At 41.0% G+C, this 18,601-nt stretch overlaps 1 protein-coding gene across 1 annotated transcript in view; it reads left to right on the plus strand.

Annotated features, from left to right (window-relative positions):
* The first annotated feature begins 395 nt into the window (after positions 1-395).
* The window catches only part of col18a1a (collagen type XVIII alpha 1 chain a), a 98,789-nt gene continuing 80,583 nt past the window's right edge, over positions 396-18,601 (plus strand). Inside the window, exons 1-2 of the mRNA XM_050048619.1 lie at positions 396-563; positions 651-724. Of these exons, the coding sequence (XP_049904576.1) occupies positions 553-563; positions 651-724 (85 nt within the window). The 5' untranslated portion in view covers positions 396-552. The remainder of the gene's footprint in view (positions 564-650; positions 725-18,601) is intronic.

An 18,601-nucleotide genomic window follows, 5' to 3' on the forward strand; every position in this document is an offset into this window, starting at 1 on the left:
GTCAGCAGAGGGGCACAACCTGACAGGTCTGTCACCAGAGACACAGGGTCTGTTCTCAGCACTGTTGAAATGTGAGAACAAGGGACAAAAGGCAAAAGAGATTTTGCACCCCCTCCAAAATATGAACTAACATAGATTTGATTATTTGTAAAACCATCACACAAAACAATAAAACACATTATTATTATTATTATTATTATTATCATTATTATCATTATTATCATAGTACCCTAGTCTTTTCTTTCTTTCTTTCTTTCTTTCTTTCTTTCTTTTGTAATTCGTGGTCACACAAACGACTGTAACATGACAGTCGGTGGAATGTGTTCCCTTTTAGGACCTGGCGGAAGTCCCTGATGTGAACTCCTGCAGGTCACTTCTCTTCCTCTCCACACGTCTCCTCTGTCTCCAGCAAAGCGCAGCCTGCGTCTCCATCAGCTGTTCAAACCGCGTGCAGCAGCGGTGCTGGACCAGGGAAGCTGTGAACGCTTTAACACCCTTATTACACCCCAACAGTCCATGTAGCTGTGCCATTCGATATCAGCGAACGAAGAGATGAAGATGAGGTACTTTTTGCGTCTGTTACTCAACTTTTTTTGCTGCTTTGAGTAAAGCCATAAAGTTCTGAATGTGATTCATTGCCACCTCTGCAGGTGTTCCTCATGGCTGGAGCGCCTTCTCTGCTGCGTCCTGATTCTTGTCAGCTCAGCTGCAGCGCAGTGGCCAGGTAAGGACGAATATTAAACATATGACTGCTGTGGCTCGGGTGGCATGTTTAAAAGTAACCTTTGCAACATTTATTGCTTTTTTGGCGACCTCCTGTGCATCGTTAATATCATTTGGTAAATAAATCTTCATCTTAAGAATAAAAGTTTAAAACAGTAAAACACTGGTTTACACTGAGAGATAACTTTTTGGGAGACTGCTTCAAGTTATGTGCCCGATTTAGCACCATTCTTTGTAATCCATGAACAAATAGAGTTTAAATAGTCATACTTCAGGCTTCTGTATTTGTCCCCTTAAAGTACTTGGATGTTTTACACCACTAAACTTGAGAAAGTTGCAGCAACACTTAGTTGTGGTGCTCACTGCTGTCTTTTCTTTGGCTTGGCTGCATTTGTCTACTCTTTAAACAAGAGTCTACAGTACCCTTTTGTGTATCACTAACAAGCTGAATAGCACCCTTGCTACAAAGCTGCGATGACACAATGTTATGATTCAGTGATAAACAGCAGTGTGTCCATTCTAAGAAGGTCAAAGTGGCTTCGGAGCTGTTTACAGGTTTTCTCAAGTCCAAAGTCTGCCTTGCACAGAAACCCTACATTCCTTCTTTGTTAGTCCTGTGTCCTGCTCTGTGTCTGACCAGGGACTGTTGCTTGTAGCGGCTGCATCTAAGCACCGCAAGATGCTTTTTCCTCCTTTCCCTCCTGTGTGGTGACCTGTTAGCACAAGCAGAATTCGTACTTGTTTCTTTCCAGCTGTTGTAACATCAGTGCATTTGAACAAAGAGGAGATGACAAAGGATCATTTCTTTTGCACGCACAATGGTCATAGTGTTAAAGGGCTATATGAGCCAGTGAATGAAAGAACTCTCTTCTGCTGGTGAATAATTTATCCTTGAACCTCACTGATGTCCTTCATTTAATTTAGTAAACGTTCAGTTGGAGAACTGTGTCGCTGTCAGATGATACGGAGAGGAAACTGAGAGGGCATTGATTAATATTTGATTGAATGTGATCACTACCAGCTAGATGCAGTATTTTAGGGTCTTTAAAAGAAGACACACTCTGACTGTACCCCTTCCTGTACTCATTGTCTTTTGTAACCAACCCAACCCATCTATGAACAAGAACAGGTTTGATCACTATTTGCATTTTGCCATTCATCTACCTTCTGCTGGTCATCCTTTTTTGTTGTCTTTTATACTAACATGTCCGATCTTGATGATTCTTTATCATCAGAACAGGTAAAGAGACTTGAAACGGGTAAAACATTTTAAGTAACACAAACAACGTGACATTTTCACAGGAATGCTGTCTCGTCTGTGTGTGTCCAGGTTGAAAAGGCCTGCCACTCTGTCTCAAGAGCAATGCCTTTGGCTGCCTGCGACATGGTTGAATTAGGTCTGATTCATTCCCAGTCCCTGGCTGGGTCAGGAATCCCTATTGTCATGTGATCTTTGACATGCACCCAGCGTGGATTTGCCTTGGGGGGAGCAGGGGGAGGCGGGGGGAGGGGAACGGCTGTAGGGGGACACCCCGCCGTGCCATTTAATGGCTGAATTAGATGCCACATTAAAAATCACAGCTGGCTTGGGGTATTCTCCCTTTCAGTGCAGGGGCATGATGGCCAGAGGTACAGGAAGCCGTTTGAGCATTTGAAAAAGTGGTAAATGAGACAGGCTTTCAGTGTGCTGGGAAAGGGTGACAAACTTTTTCTCAGTCTTGATATTACTGTATTTGCTCCAAAGCATATAGAATGACCTTTATTTGAGTATTGTACCTATTTTTACCAAGATTATTTGCAAGCATTTAGATTATCTTTTATTTGAAGTGATTTTGTGGAGTGTTATTGAGCCCTAGTTGGTGGTGCTTGTGGTGTAATAATATATGATGGGATAGCAGGTCTGAAGCAGAGCACTGGTTGACAAACATGTGTTGACACGTCTCGTGTAGTTGCAGCATTTGCAGAAAAACATCTGCTTCCGTATCTTAGATGTGTCCTGAGGATGATGATCTGAACTTTGATGTGTATTCATGTTTACCATCTGCAGCTGCAAAAACCTGATTTGATAATTACTCACTTTAAATTCAGTTCCTTGGCATTTTGGAATTTCTGGTTTTCATGATACCACATGATCTACTAGAAAATTTCAGTTTGCTGTGTGAATGTATTGCTTTAAGTTTTAACAGTGACGACCATTGTGGTAGTCAGTGAAGGCAAGAATGATGCGTGATTATCAGCATAAGTAAAAGCACTGTAGTATGAAGAAGCTGCATTTTTAAGATTTATTTGCAGTCTTCTTATTGCAAGTTGCCTTTAAAGAGACTAACAGGAAATTCATGGACAAATGGGGACAAACTTGAAACACTGTTGTCATATGTGCATGATGTGCTTTGGCACACTGTACCAGCAGGATGCCCCACCTGTGCTGCATTGTTGTAATGATAGCCCAATGAGTAGCAGCATTTTACTGAAGCATGACACACTATATTTAATAATCCCAGGTCAGCATCATCTCTGTCAAGACATAAGGAGAGAGCTGGAAGATAAGGGAAGAGCAGCCAATTAAGTTTTCAAAATAAAAATGTAAAACCAGTTAATTCTGGGCAGAAAATAACAGCTAATTATCAGGATAAAGAATTAGAAAATGTACCATAATACTGAGTGGTTTTTGCTAATATGAATACAATGCTGTAAAATAGAGTTGAAAACCATGCATTTTGATGGATTTAGAAATCCAAGATCCAACAGTGCATATGTAAAGGACAAACTGCATAGTAAACTCTGTATGGACAAAGTTCTTATGACTTCTAAAAGTCTTTTGCTTTTGGAGTTGTAAAATGGATGCTGAATATCCTTCCCACCAGATACCATGTATGTGAACTGACATGCCTCCGTCAGGCTTATTGTTATTCATGTATGCAAATGGAAGGGCATTTAAGGACTTTATGCAAAAAAAGGTAACAGTGATGTGTAAAATACATGTGATTCTGCACTCACTTATTATACTCAATGGAAGACATGGACAAACGCTGAATTTCTGAAAAGATGCAACTGTCGTAAACTCTCAACCTCACAGTATGTACTGTGATTTATAAGTCCACCCCTTAAAGAATAAAAGTCTGGTTGTCCGTGGTGAACGACTATTAGATTGGCCCTTCTGTTAGGATCATTGTAACTCTCAAATGAAATAAATGGACCGACTGTGCACAGATTCGGCTGACTCAGTGAACCTTGTGATGTCTAATCCCTGGATTTTCTAGTCACTAAACCTACTTATTCATGATCGACATCCCTGGAGGTGCCTCATATCAAGGCCTGGAAGTTCCATCTAGCGTAGTTTTGTAGTATTGTGTCAGCTGCCTGCATTTAAAAGGTCATTAAAGCCTTGCTAGGACAATGGTTTATATCTCTGAGTGTCGGGTTTGCCTTGTGACTTACATGTATGTGAGGTTGTGGGTGGGGGTCAGTCCAAATGTCAAGTGGGTGTCTGTACTTTGCTTTCTGACTCCTTTTTTCAGCATTTTTTAAAAGTTTGACATTAGGGATTGACACTTCCTTTATGCATTTTTGCTCTTACTTGTGCCCGTGTGGCAACTGTCTTTTGTCTGTCACTCACCAAGACACCAGTCAGATACAAGCTCATTGCTGATCTTAGAGCTGGAGGTTTCAGATGCTTCAGTAATGGACTGAACTGGCCTTTTAAAATCCCACTTGATGCTTTGCTGTAAAAACACAAGGGACCCCATATGTCGCTGTTTTTTTGTTTCATAAAGGCTGTCACAACAGTGTTTATAAGGTCATTTCTGTCTGTCTCTGAAAACTCATACAGCGTAACAGGACCACACTCTAACGCAGTACAGCTGTCCAAGACTGGGACAAAAAAAAGTGTCTCTATATGAGAGGCGCTTTCTGAGGAGACTGGGGAGGAAATGTAGATATGGTGTAGTTTACTTCAGTGTGGATGTGTTTTTATAAGAAATCCACGGTGGTCACATCCTGCTTTGATTACTTAATTCAACCCATCTGGATCCTGTAGTGAATCTGAAAAGTTGTATATCTCAGCTGGACATTTGAAAAACATGGCCCAGTTTGAGAGTCACCCCTGCGTCACAAAGCATGCTGTTTGAATTACGGTGTATGTACACATCGGAAGCATACAGTTAATGTCTGTCGCTTTGTTTATCATATTTTTTTTTTTTTTTTTTTACGATTTTTGTCTAACAATTAAATATTGTGTATTTCCTAAAATTCAGGTGCATTCAGACCATTTATACAAAACATCTTATCATCTTTAATTCTTTAAATTAGATTGTATTTCACCCAGCCACACACAGACACCACCAATGTGGTAACCTTATGCACAACCCAGAAAAACCTACCTGGATGTGTCAGGTTTGATGCACGTGTAACAATGGAATATGACCTGTGACAAAATTTAAACCAGCTACCTATTATTGCTTGTGCATTTGAACTTTACTGAAAGCTACACCCATCTGATCCAGCACCTACTGAGTTCATAATTGTTTTGTTATGTATCAAAGGAGGGAGGAAGTAAAGTTGGCCAGACTCCCAGGATAACATGTATCAGCCAGACACCTGATCGAATTGAATGAAAACACTGAGAATGAATGGCAGATTTATCACAGGAATCTAAGCCTCTGCCTGCTGTATTAATTTGAAATTCATCGGTTTGGCTGATGCTCAGTATGAATAATTGAAAAGGAGGATTATGCGTGTTTGTTATTGGCACATGACCTATAAGAACTTGTCATGATTAATAGAGGTGTAACAAAACATCAGTCTGGATTGATATATCAGTTCAGTGATCCAGTAGTATAGATGCGAAGGTAAGACATCAATACATATCGTCATCTTTAAGATACGCCTTTATTTTGAAAACCCCCATGGCACGTCTGTGTCACCATTTACATCCACCTCTTTCCTAAACATTCACACAGTGCTAGCTGCCTAGTGCCATAATAAAAAAGACAATGAGGGTATTTACTTACAACATCTCAAAATCGATCTCTTGCCCCTGAATGAAATCCGCTCGAAATTGTAGCATTGCGGACTCAAAACTGAGACACCTTGCAGACTAAGAGGCGTAGGAGCATGGGTATATCAAAATGTCCGCTCTAAGGATGAAACTTAGGATTTACACTGTTAATTATGTGTTTCTTCTGTTGTAGTTCTAAAGTTGAATTGCATATACATCAGAGACTTAACTGAAATTAGCTGTTGTTATATATCAGACTTGACTTGATTATGTACATTTGACAACCTAGTTTTGTCAGCATTGCTATGTGTATAGAAATGCACTGGCAGGGCTTTGCTTCGTATGTGTGATCCCCTATCATCTTGCTTTCCAGGGCAGAGCATCCTTCTGAATGTCGCTGACAGCTGTTATTTGTATTTTTATGTGCTCCCACCACTCAGTGTTTCAGGTGCGTTCGGCTATTCTCTCATGCTGTCCCCGATTTCAAAATGCTGGGTTGACCGAGGCAAAATACAGAGGGACACCATAATTACTGCTTCAGTTCCAAGACAAGAGGATTTGTAGGACCACTTGCTCTCTACACCCAACCATCTTCAGGACTAATGGCACACTGAGTGCCCTCTTACCTCTCAGCACCTCTTTCCTGTTTGCCGTGAAACCCTTACTTATTTGCTTGTCTTTCCCAGCCGCAATCGAGGTTAACAGTTAGCGGAAGGTGTGAAGCTCTGCAAATGACAGGACTGTACAGTTTATACAGGTTTTGTTGTAAAGATCTGAACATAGAGCAAGAAAAGCTCAAGTAATACCAACAAAAGTAAAACCGAGTCATGTCCATTTCTGTAACCACTATTATGCATACCTGAAGGTACTGTAGAAGTGTATTTGCTTTGGGAGTACATTTCTAGACATTTAAACAAAATGAAATGGGCAAGACAGCTAAGGCTTCTCAATATGTAGATTCTGATTCCATTAACTTTGCTGCAGGAGATACAAATAGATCTCAGCATGCTGGAGCAAGCTACTTCTATCAGCAAAAAAACCCACAATGGGTGAAAACAGCTGCGGTTTGCAGTAATGTACTGTAAAATAAAAAACATAATGTTGTTGCAGACCTTTCAGCCACACAAACTACCCTGGCAAAGGGCATTTAGCCTCTTTAGAGACCATTACATTTCAGGCTTACTTCTACTCTTGTGGTCTGCTTGTCAGCACTATAGGCTGTAGCCTGGGTGAACACTGGTTTCCATGGCCACCAGGTGCAGATTTTTCCACCACAAAGCCGTATTTGGCTGTAGCAAAGGAAACCAGATCTGTCTACCTGGCACTTTGTCCCTGTCTCCAGCTTTAGGGAGTGTTCGCTTGTCCTCACTGACAGCCTGCTGAACACAGGGAGGCAGGAAACTAGAGAACTAGAGACCCCCCCCCCTCCACCCATTTACATTCTCCTGTCCTAAGAAATCTATACCACAAGCTCCCCGTGAACTAGGGCTGATTCAGAGTGACCGACACCTTATAGACTGCCTGCAGTTATGATGTGATCCTTTGGCATTATTTCGAAGGCACTTTACAGATTCAGACCTGAAATAAGCATATTTTAACTGTCAGTTGTGAACACTGTTAATACAAGCACTAGCTACCACCCAGTGCGTTTTTTTAATGAATGAATAGACCATTCAGCATTTCACGAGGCCCCTCTCGGGAATGCCATTGTGCGATTCGACCCTCACTTTGTGGTTATATCCCTCTTTTTGCTCTCCATGTCTTCTTATCTTGTGATTGACTCTCATGATGTGCAGGCCGCTTTTCAAGGCATCCTTGAATTCCACTCATTCACCCGTCCCTCAAGAGCTGCCATGTCTGTAGGCACTTCTCTTTTTACCCCCTCACAAATCTCACACCATGGGGGTGTGAACTGAGGAGAATCCCATGGGACGGAGAGATTACCATCAGGCCTAGAGCTCCTGTGACAAAAGAGGGATTTGCTGAGTCCTGTACCTCTGTCCTCCACTTTCGTATGGTCTTGCCGGAAGTTGGAATTTGGGCGAGGTTTGGGATTTGATGACATGGCCTGTCTTCACTGTACCTGTCAGAAACCGAGAGGTGGACTTTCCAGGTGCACTCGTTATTGGATGTCATCTCAGGTAGTGGACATATATTTAAAGGAAAACTTCGCCTGCAAATAACCGTTTGTATACCATTTGTTACTTACAGTGTGTTACCTTGAATTCATGAAGAAAACTTTGTTTTACTTCCATGCCTCCACGGAGAATGGGGAATCCATAAAAGGAGATCATTCTTCATGAATTGAAGTAATCAGGGTCCATGTTAAACAACAGCAAAACTATATCAAAACTTAGGTTTCCAAACTCTTACACAACTTGTGCAGTGTAATCCAAGTCTTATTCATCCGGTCATATGCTCAGTACTTCTCAAACATGCATTTTCACTAAAACATCACAATTTAAAACATGCCAGTACAAGGACAAGTAGGATGCCTGAGCTCTATAGTTTTGCTGTTCCTCTGTGTGGACAATGATCACTTCAATTCATGAAAAATGTTTGACTTTTTTTGATTCTTCATTCACCACAGAGGCTTGTGAGGAAAAACAAAGTTCTCTTAATTAGTTCATTGTAACACAGGGTGAGTAATTGATACAAATGGTCATTTTGTGGGCGAAGCATTGCTTTAAGGACTAAAATGATGAGAAAAGAAACAAAAAAAAGGAAAACAACAATTTCTGTTGAAGTTACATAGTGTCATAGTGATGCATTAGTGTGTAAGTGTTACTCTACTGTTGTAGCAGGTCAGGGTGGAGCTAATTTTGGTTCCCAACCTGAGGGCTCCAGGGTCACAAGATAAATCTGGGTAGTCATGAGATAATTATTTGGGGAGGGAAGAAGAAAAAAAAACACAGTTGTGAGAACAAAGAACAAATGTCTTTTCATTTTTGGACTTTACTCTTATCTTGGATTTTTGGTATTTTTCTAAATGTGGGATAATGTGGTGTCTTGGAGTCAAACCTAACAGTTGTTCAAATGAAATCATGTGAGAGGTTTAGAGGGGAATGTATTTTTGGTGGTCTGGTGCTAACAAATCCTTAGACATCTGAAATGCAACAAGAAGCCCCAGCTGACTATTTTTTTTTGGTCACAAGTCAAGTTGGTCGGCAAGTACTGGTTTAATCTTTAACAGTATATTCTTTTTTATAAGCTGATACTGTTTTTTAATGTAAAATTTAAATCTGAAAGTAAGTAATTAAAGCTGTCAAACTAATGTAGTGGAGCAGAAGTATCAATTAGCATAAATAGTACAGTAATTGAGTCAAAGTACTTAGTTACATTCCATCACTGCAGAAGGCTAAAGCTCTTGTCAGATCATGTGCTGAGCCTGGATTTTTACAAAGTGAATGCCTCGGTTACTCGTAACTTGGAAGCTGCTAATTGTTGTGTGAATCATGAGCTCGCAGACAATAAAGGGTGCCCTCTATTCACTCGATGGTTGTTATGGGCCAGGTGGCACAGTGCCATCCATTGAGAGGTTGAGAGAGGAGGAACATAGGCCAACCATGGGGATGTTAAATATTTAGAGGTCCAGTGAAAGATTTGCAGGGCCGTTCCTCTGCTGAGACAGTGGCACTGTCAGTCGTGGAGACTGGCTGAAAGGTCTGCCGTCAAATTCCTCCCGCGGTGGCCACTTGACTCACTGAAACATGCTGTGAAACTCAGTTAGTGCCATGTTCAACAGAACCCTGTGGTTTCACAAGTCCAGTTTATAACCTTGTTATTTGGGTGCGGTAATAGACTTGCCTGTGTAAAGTTTTTGTAACCTTGAGTTTCCTGTCTTGAATGTGTCAGCCCAAGTCAAAAGCAGAATAGAAGGTAAGAATGCAAGAGGATAATTGCAAAATAGTAAAGGTGTCAGTAGGCCTACCCATCCAGGCTGCACTGTGCAGTAGTGGACAGATTCCCTCTCAGATCTCTGCACACAATTTGATGTGTGCTGTTCTCTCTGAACTATCGGCATGTCTGCACAGGAGCTAACGTTTCTTCAGTCATCCGTCTCTGGATTCTCCGCTTCTGACAGAATAGATATGCTTCTGTTTTATCAGTTCAGTCAACCTATCCTCGTATAATGGTTCAAATGATATCCTATGGATTAGTGTCCCACGAATGACTTTATGTACTTAATGTAAAGTTAGTTAATTTACATAAAATTATGGAGATTTAAGCAAGTAAAGTTAATGTGGTTAGGTTTGGTAAAAGAAACCTTCTGAGAATTTACCTTAAAATAACTCAAAGTTCACTTAGTTTCACATGGTTCTGAACCCTGTTCTCCAGGGGAAAGTGTTTTGTGACCCATCAAACACCCTAAACTTCCTCCTTAGGGGACTGCTCAGGTCTGCCTCCTTCTTTACTCCCATCAGCGCATTGGTCACATGATTGCGGCCTTCCAAAAGACATGGGTTATATATGAATTAGGGGCTTGTGATTACGTGGGATACGTATGAAATTTGTTGCATTATTTTTCATAGGAAAATGTATGAACAGTGCATAAGAACAGCGTGATATCATTATCTGCACAGGCGTTACTAGGGTTGGATGCCTTTAAGGTTTTGACTGAAATAACTTGGTACCAAGTAGTATCGAAACATCTCCAGTCAAACGATACCTGCATTGATCCTTTTTGCGCTGGTGGTCTGATCCAGGACCATTACGTCTCCCCACTGGGCCAGCAGACTTTCTGTTACAGACATCTCCAGAGTGGCTATCCTCCAATGCAAACAGTCAGTTCAACATCTGCAACATCGGTAAGCAAGTGCCACACAGCTGCAGCAGCAGCTAACATCCAACACGCCATTAAACTGTCCCGACAAAGTCACTCTGACACCGAAACAGCTCAACTACATAGGTAAACAGGTTGATGAAAAGTCATGTGATACTAACAGTTTACCCTGTCACTGTGCATGCACAGCCAGGTGGTCTTTTACAACATTTCCCTGTGCGAAGCTCACATTCAGCCGCATCGATAGGTTCAATTTCACTGGTCACCAGATGTCAAGACCTTAATTCAGTAAAATATCAATGTCTAACAATGGTGACCAGCTGGGTCACAAGAGAGGTGTTGTTAAATGATTGTCATAATGTGAGTGTCTCTACCGCTCTCTCTTTCTACCTAGCTATTTAGCTATCTCCACTTCACTAGTGATTGCAGCAAATAAAAGCCCAGGCTATTAATTTTTGCGGTATACAAGCTCTTCCATTCACATAATACAGAAAGTTACAAATATATGAATAAGCTTGTTGGGAGCACACCGAGTTTGGGAATAAGCAGCTAGAATTTTAAAACATAAACATTTGAAAGAAATTCCAATGTAGAGATGATTGTATTGCTTTTTGCAAATGTAACAGAATTTGCATTATTATGCATAAGTTTAAGACAGGCGACAGCCGTGTCCAAAGTCCAATCGTGGCCCACGGACAAATTTTAAGTTAGTTAAGTTAAGTTTAAGTTTTGAGTTTTCATGAACAGACGATAAACAATTAAACATACAAAGAAAGAAGAGTAAAGTTGACAGCAAGGGTCACCGCTTTCAGGAGCGATGGGAAGTTCAATTCTTTTTTAATGGAGAATGAAACAGTTGATGAGTTTGTCTTTGTATTTGTTTTTTTAATAACCCATATAATGTGAGAAGCAGCTGGCCCCTTAGGTTTTTTTCACATGATCTAATCTGGCCTCCAACCAAAAAAGTTTGGACACCTCTGTTTCAAATTTAAAAAAAGAAAGAAATCTGAATGCATTGTCAAGACAACAGCATAAGGCCTACTGGCTGCTGAAATGCACATGCACGGAGTCAGAGGAAATAACTAATAAGAAGTCTGTATTTGGGTAGCAATTCAGTAAATGACCCAACTGAACCTGCCAGACTACTGTTGGCTTGAAGAGTCTGGACCCCAAAATAGGCACACGCTATAGCCTCGGGCCTTGGCGGGTTTTGTGCTTGTTTTCACTCAGTCTCTTGTTTCCTCCCTTCTTCTCTTTCTCTCTCGGAGAAACTCTGAAAGCATGATAAGGTCACTGCTCGATAAATGCCTTTGGGAGAGAATAAGCAGTCTTCTGGTTTGGCACACTATATGTAGAACAGCTCAGAAGGAGAGGCTGTAGTTTGTATGAGAGCTCTAACCTTAGTTTATATTTTGATCTCTGAGTCATTTTGTGTGTCACTGAAACTAAATGTTTCCTGTTGCTTGTCTGAGACAGTTGGGTTGAAGATTATTTAGTCCTAGCTCCTGTGTCGGTTATCTTTTTTTAAATACCTTTCTAAATTAAAATAAAAATCAATTTATCCATGCGTCTCAGCTGCAGGGTCAAAATATTTTTCAGCCGGTTCATTAAGTTCACTTATTTTAGATCAAGTTGTTGTACCAGCTCACCAAAGCCCCATCACGTGGATTATAACATGCCTTTGCCTGGCTTAAGCTGAAACAGAGGAAGAGCATGACCTGTGGGCTTTTTGTGCTAAAGTGCCCAGCGGGTGGAACAATGAACGCTGGCACCCTGGACCCCAGTCTGGCCTGTACTAATTGAGGGTCCTGATATTGTCTTGTTGATGAAAGCCCTCTTTGTCCCACGTACTTCTCTTCATCTACTGTATCCCCCGGGCCTCTGATATAGCCATAGGCATAACGTCATTCCCTTCCAGCCATTGTCACCATTCATTACAGGGGATTAAAGTGTCAGTTGAAGGTGAAATATAAGCTAGCCAGCGTTAGTCACTGAGGGGTGTTTAAAGGTGTTTTGCCTCGTAAGCTAAAAGTTTGTCCCCCCTGTCAACACCTTTCCTACTTTAGAGGATAATACTTTGCCTTTTGGGGTCTGGAGAGGACCATCCCAGGGAAAGTCACTGTCTATGCTTCTCATTAATCTGTGGGAGTTAGATATTGTTTGTACTCAGTCTCCAAGTAACAAGGATCAGGACAGGACAAATGGGTAGTGGCTGTCAGTGGTGAGCTTCTTTCAAATATGGTGACTATGAGAACTATGAGAACCAATTCACCCAACTCAATGATCGTCCACTTAAAATACATTTACATATGTAATTGTGCGATGTAGGGTAGACAAGTGGGGTAGCACACATGCTTTGCTTTCATTTGTTGTAGCGTTCTCACTGTGGAATTTGTATCAGTCTGCTGCAAATGTCAAGTGTTTGGGCCTATGACTCCCTCCAATGCAAAGAGGAAGCTTTGTGACAAAAAAGAAGTGTTGTACACCTCTTTCATGGTTGGGTTTACTGTCAAAGTGTTGATCTGCATTGACATGTTCTTGAAGTGCTGTGCAAAGCTGAAACTCAACACTTGAGTGAGGCCTAGCAGGTTCAAAGAACCTGCAAAAGGACAAAGAGACAGGACTGGCCAACAGACTGATCTAACAATCTGCTCCTTGCACAACCTGGCTAACACACAAATGAGATCTGCATGCACATTCTTTCCACATGAAGCCCACATCTTCGCTGGAGGATGTTATTTACTTATGCATTCAGGAGCAACAACAGGAATGGAAGGAAATTTATTTTGGCTTATGCTGAATGCTGATATATGCGGCATATGCATTTGCACCTTTGCCAGCGTTTCTAGCTAAATTACAGACCTGTGTAGGCAGGTAGAATTTGTGCATTCATGGTGGATGTGCGGATGTGATGGGCCATGAAAAGAAATAGATGAGTGAGGGAGTTGGAATGGCATAATTTGTGCATTTACTTTCCATCTCCAGAAAGGATCAAATCTATGAAGCCCACAGGAAAGGTTTCCTTGTAATTCAAAGTTTCAAAGGTTTTCAAAGCTTTCAGACTGTAGAATCTAACCTAGATTATGTCAAACAACATGTTTTTAACATATTGTAAGTAGAGGGGACCAGAGTTGTAGCTCAGGAAAGGTTCTAATCTGAGAAAACTCAAAATGATGAAAAAGGGGGGAAATTAGAGGAGATTTAAAATTACAGACAGCAACCCAGGAATGCTAACTCACTTCATGTTTAATTTTGACTTTTAACATCATACAGCTGGCCTTATATACTGTAGTTTAATGATCTGTTCTCTAATTTTTTATACTGTGTAAAATCCATTGGTTCAGCACCTTGTCACTGTGCTGCATAGAGAATTAGTATAACAGACAGGGTTCCTGTGGATCCTTAAAAGGTCTTAAAAGGCATTGAATTAATCTATCTCAACCTAAGGCTTTAATTGGTATTAAAAATGTCTTAAATCAATCTTTAAAAAGTCTTAAAATGTTCAGACATGGGAAGTAGAATTCTATCAATTGATTATTTTTCTGACATTGCATCAAAAAATCCCCAAATAATTGGTAACATCTATTTTTTTTTATCAATGCTCTGAATGCATCTCTTATTAATGTCATGCAGATCTTGATAGCAGAACCAACAACACTCAACACAATATTTTGTTTCCAGCCGGGATGCTCAGAGCAAAGGTTCTACTCTCTGCTAGCTAGCTGTCACCTTACCCAGGACAACACTGGGAAGTGCAAATCAATGAAAATTGACCATTGAAAAACATGGTCTTAAACTTTATTCAGAGTGGCAATAAAAAAACTCTTAGAAGGTCTTAAACCGAAGTTGCTTTAAGCTGTAGGAACCCTGACTAAAAATGTCATCAACATTGTTGATTATTTGTAGTCTATGAGGCCAAAGCATTCTAGGTCTTCCTCAGATGCTGATGAAACTCAGTACAAGATAAAATCCACCATGCAACCACTGTCTGCTTCTCAGACTTTGGCGGACAGCATTTGGAAAGTGCTTGAGGAATCTATGTCTCGGCACATGCCTAGACACGGGGCTTTATAATTTGTAGCTAATGATCCAGACTTCTTCCTCATACGTTTGATCTTTGAGTCCTTGTCTTATGTCTTTCAGGGTGATGAAAACTCACCTATTTCAGCCAAAGCCCTGAAGTGTCGGTGTTGTGGAGTTGTTGACTGTTGTTACTGTGCAACACACTTTATTGATGTGATTATCATTGTGAAATGTTTGGAAGTATAAACCTTGAGATCTCTGTGTTGAAATATTGGATCAAGGTTGTTAGATGGTCAGTCAATAAATTGTCTGGTGTGACTGGCAGGAGAATCTTAAGAATGCTGATAGCCTGGGAAGTTTGTCAGTGGACAGTCTGCACGCCAAAGAGGTGGGCCTCTATTTTATTAGATATGAGCATGTCTTGGAATGTGACCATAATGTACCTTTTGACTCATAGAGCCAACAAGCTACAGCAAGTTGTAGAGTTCTCAAGTCCTTTGAGTTTCCAGTTTTTGTCAGAAATACTAATTTATAGTTTCTTTGTCGTATTTGTAATAAGCTGTTTGATTATTGCTATTTAGATTGGTCACCTCTTGATATGGTGCCTGATTCACAGAGTAAGATGCACTGTGGAGGATAAGTATCTCTAACCACCATTTTATTTGTCCACATCGCTATTAGTAGGCTTACCCACCACCTGGAAGGAGACAACAGTGCCTGTAGCCGATAATGTTGCAAGAAAGCAGGTGCCTTTATTGACAGTATGAAGTCAACACTCAACACTTTATACAGCTGCTTCACAATAAAACCCCTCAAGCAAATAGAGCTGGATATTGGCACTGCTGGTTTGATTCAAGTCCAAAATGGAGTTTTGATTCAGTGTGATCCTTGAGTATTCACTTTCAACAAATAAATACCATTGTTGCATGTAGCACTTCTCAGAGTTCATCCATAAATCTTTTTGTGCACATTATAATAACTCAGTTTCCACAAAGCAGACATTTTACACGTCATGCTGCCATAAGTGACCCACTTACAACAAGTAACCACTACCTACGCATAACATTTAGTGCAGATGTACACTTTAACTGAGAAAAGCCACTTCAGAAATAGATTTGATTAAGGCTTCTACTGTGCAACTGAAGCATCTTGTAATGTCTCAACATGACGTAAACTCATTTTCCAGCGTGCCCACTGTCAGGTTGTAAATTGTGCTCAGGGGCATGTATTCCGACAAAACATCAGTGAGTCAGATTGAGGCTTTGCAGTCACCTGTGGAAACTTGGCTTGGGTTTCTTTGATTTTAATTTGAGGTTAAAAAATTGATCTGAATCATCATTTTTTCAGTGCTCCTCTGTTGCTGGATAACACTCATTATCCTTCATTAAACCAACTGAAGAAATGTCTAACTAATGTCACTCATTGGCAGGGTTCCTAAATCTGCTGAAGGTATCAACTTCCACATTTTTTCGTCTTTCTCTATTCCTCAAAAACCATCAGGTACTGTTGTGACAGTTAAATGTGGAAAGTTGAACTAATGCTATGCCACTGACCTTTTTAAAATGTATTATTATCACTTTTCTTTTTTTTTTAACATTCATTCTATAGCGTAAAAATGTATTACATTTTATTGCTTTACCAAAATCTCAGCCTGTATGAACAGGATCAAGCGGGCATTTTTCTTGGCATGTTCTTGGTGGTTTGCCGTTTGAGTGAAATGGTTTACAAGGCTGCCATGAAAATGGGTCAAGTGGGGATATTAGAGAGCTGAAGCACACAGTGTGTGAGCCCAGTGGTCTGTGGTTTACATCGTTGTTTAGTGGTTTATTTTACAGCTGCACTTTCTGGTTAGTATGCACTGTTGTGCTTCTACCATTAGTTATTACAGTTCAGACTGGCCGTAGAAAGGCTGTCTTGAGCTCTTTGTTTCATCTCTAAAGCTTGTTGTTTTAGCTGATGAAATCTGCCTGGCATGCTGGAGTTGACACTGATGTCAAATGATCCAGACTCTTAGGTATTGCATTGATGCAGTCAGAAAGGAACTTTTGCTTTATCTCACTGAATGCTGCCTGCTAGTTAAAACAGATTATGGAAGCAGTATATGACTTTAAGCAGGGTTCAACGATACATTCTGAGTGACAGTCACGGTCATGTAATATAGCAAATAAGCCAAGTTAGCCTTCTGAGATAATGGATGCTAAGTATGCTAACATTGGAATCAGAAATGTGCAACGTAATTTTTTCCAACATTAGATATCAAACAAAAGCCGGAGCCTGTATTGTATCAAGGTGTAAATTCACCACTTCTAAGGAGAAGGCAGTAGATAACGTTATCTCGGAGCCTATGCAGGCAAAGCCCCTCTTCCTTCAAGGCAGCTGCCTCCGTCTCACTCGGACTCACCCTGGGTCAGCTGCCTATACCTAAGAGTAGCATGAAAGCAAGCACTGTTGCCACCTCCTCAGTAAGAAAAGTAGCTATTGGCTGTCCTCAAAGTCGCTAGAAGTCGCTAAATGACGTCATCGCCTAATTTGCATAATTGTCCATATGCATGTAATTGTAATGGCTGCTGTAGGAGAGAGGAATAACGTCGTGGGAGAGACAAAAACTGAGTAAAAAAACACCCTGAATATGTTTAGAACTACAAATGAACCTTCTTTCAGTGATTTATATAGGACAAAGAAAATTTTACATTTACATCCCGCCCTGACTGTAAACCAGGTTGGGATCAGCCAGCGGCAGTTCCGCACATGCGCGATTCACTTGCAGTCTGGACGTGGAGGGGTTAACATCTCATGCTCTGACTGCTGCTGGGAGGGAGGACTGGGCCGTCTGTGAGTGCTTTGGGGGCGAGGGAAGGGCCCACGGCAAGATCCGCTGCTCATTGAGAAGAATAAGAATGATACGTGCTCTTACAACAGAGTCTCCAGAAGTCTTCAATAACATCAGAAAAAGTCGCTAGATTTGTCGCTAGTTGCTTTTTTGAAAAAGAGTCGCTAGAGGGGTCTGAAAAGTCGCTAAATATAGCGACAAAGTTGCTAAGTTGGCAACACTGAAAGCAAGGAGCACTCATTCTGCAGCTAAATCTGGAGGCCAAATCAACTAAAAAGTACACAGCACACTGACAAAAAACAGAAAACACAAAAACAACTGCTTGACTCTTAATAATGTCAGTCAACTGAGGGGTCCTTAACAGATGATTCATTCAAGTAGCCACGACAAAGGCCCCCTGTTGAATCACCTGACGTAGCTATGTCTCAGCCAAGAAGTTGCACACTAACACACCTCAAAGACTACAGTCATCAGCCAACTAGCACATACATTCTGTGCCTGTGTGAGAGGAAATAATTCTCCTCCCAGCAGGCAGTGGTAGTCTTTGATGGCTATTCAGAAAGGGAAACCGGAAGACCGTCCTGATGCTAGTTAGCCAGTTAGCACGTTAACAACACAATCCAATGTTGAAAGAACGGAGCATATTTACAGTGTACCAGTGAACAGTAATACAAACCATCACAAAACGTTTCTGCTAAAGAGCTCAGTGGCTAAAGGAAATGCTCTTACCTGCTATGGCAAGTTTGTTTTGGTCCCACTCCTTCTTGACGTTAGCTGTTTTTTACTTTCCTCACTTCTGTTTGTCTCCTCGCACGCTGAGCTGAACTGCCAATCTTAGGCCCCGTTTATACAACAACGATTTCAACTGAAAACGGTAAACTTTAGTTGCGTTTTGGCCGATCGTTTACACGACAACAGCGTTTTGGGTGCCTGAAAACACAACGATTTGAAAACGGGTTCCAGAGTGCAACATTTTGGAAATGGCAGCGTCTCCGTTGTCATGTAAACTTGCAATATGCAGTTCCTCTGAAAACGGACTTTTCGCACATGCGCATTACGGTTCCAGTCACTAGGCATGCTGACCGTCACAACAACAATGCTGAGCTCTGTTTGCGCTGCTCACCCTGTTGATTTGAAGTGAAGTGTAGATCTGTTACTGTAGCAACTCCACCTCGTCGTCCATCCAGACAAAGTTATCTGTGCATGCTTTCGCCATTGTGTCTTCTTTGTTTTGGTTTGTAATCAC

The sequence above is a fragment of the Epinephelus moara genome, chromosome 7, assembly GCF_006386435.1.
Source record: "Epinephelus moara isolate mb chromosome 7, YSFRI_EMoa_1.0, whole genome shotgun sequence".
NCBI classification, from domain to species: Eukaryota; Metazoa; Chordata; class Actinopteri; order Perciformes; family Serranidae; genus Epinephelus; species Epinephelus moara.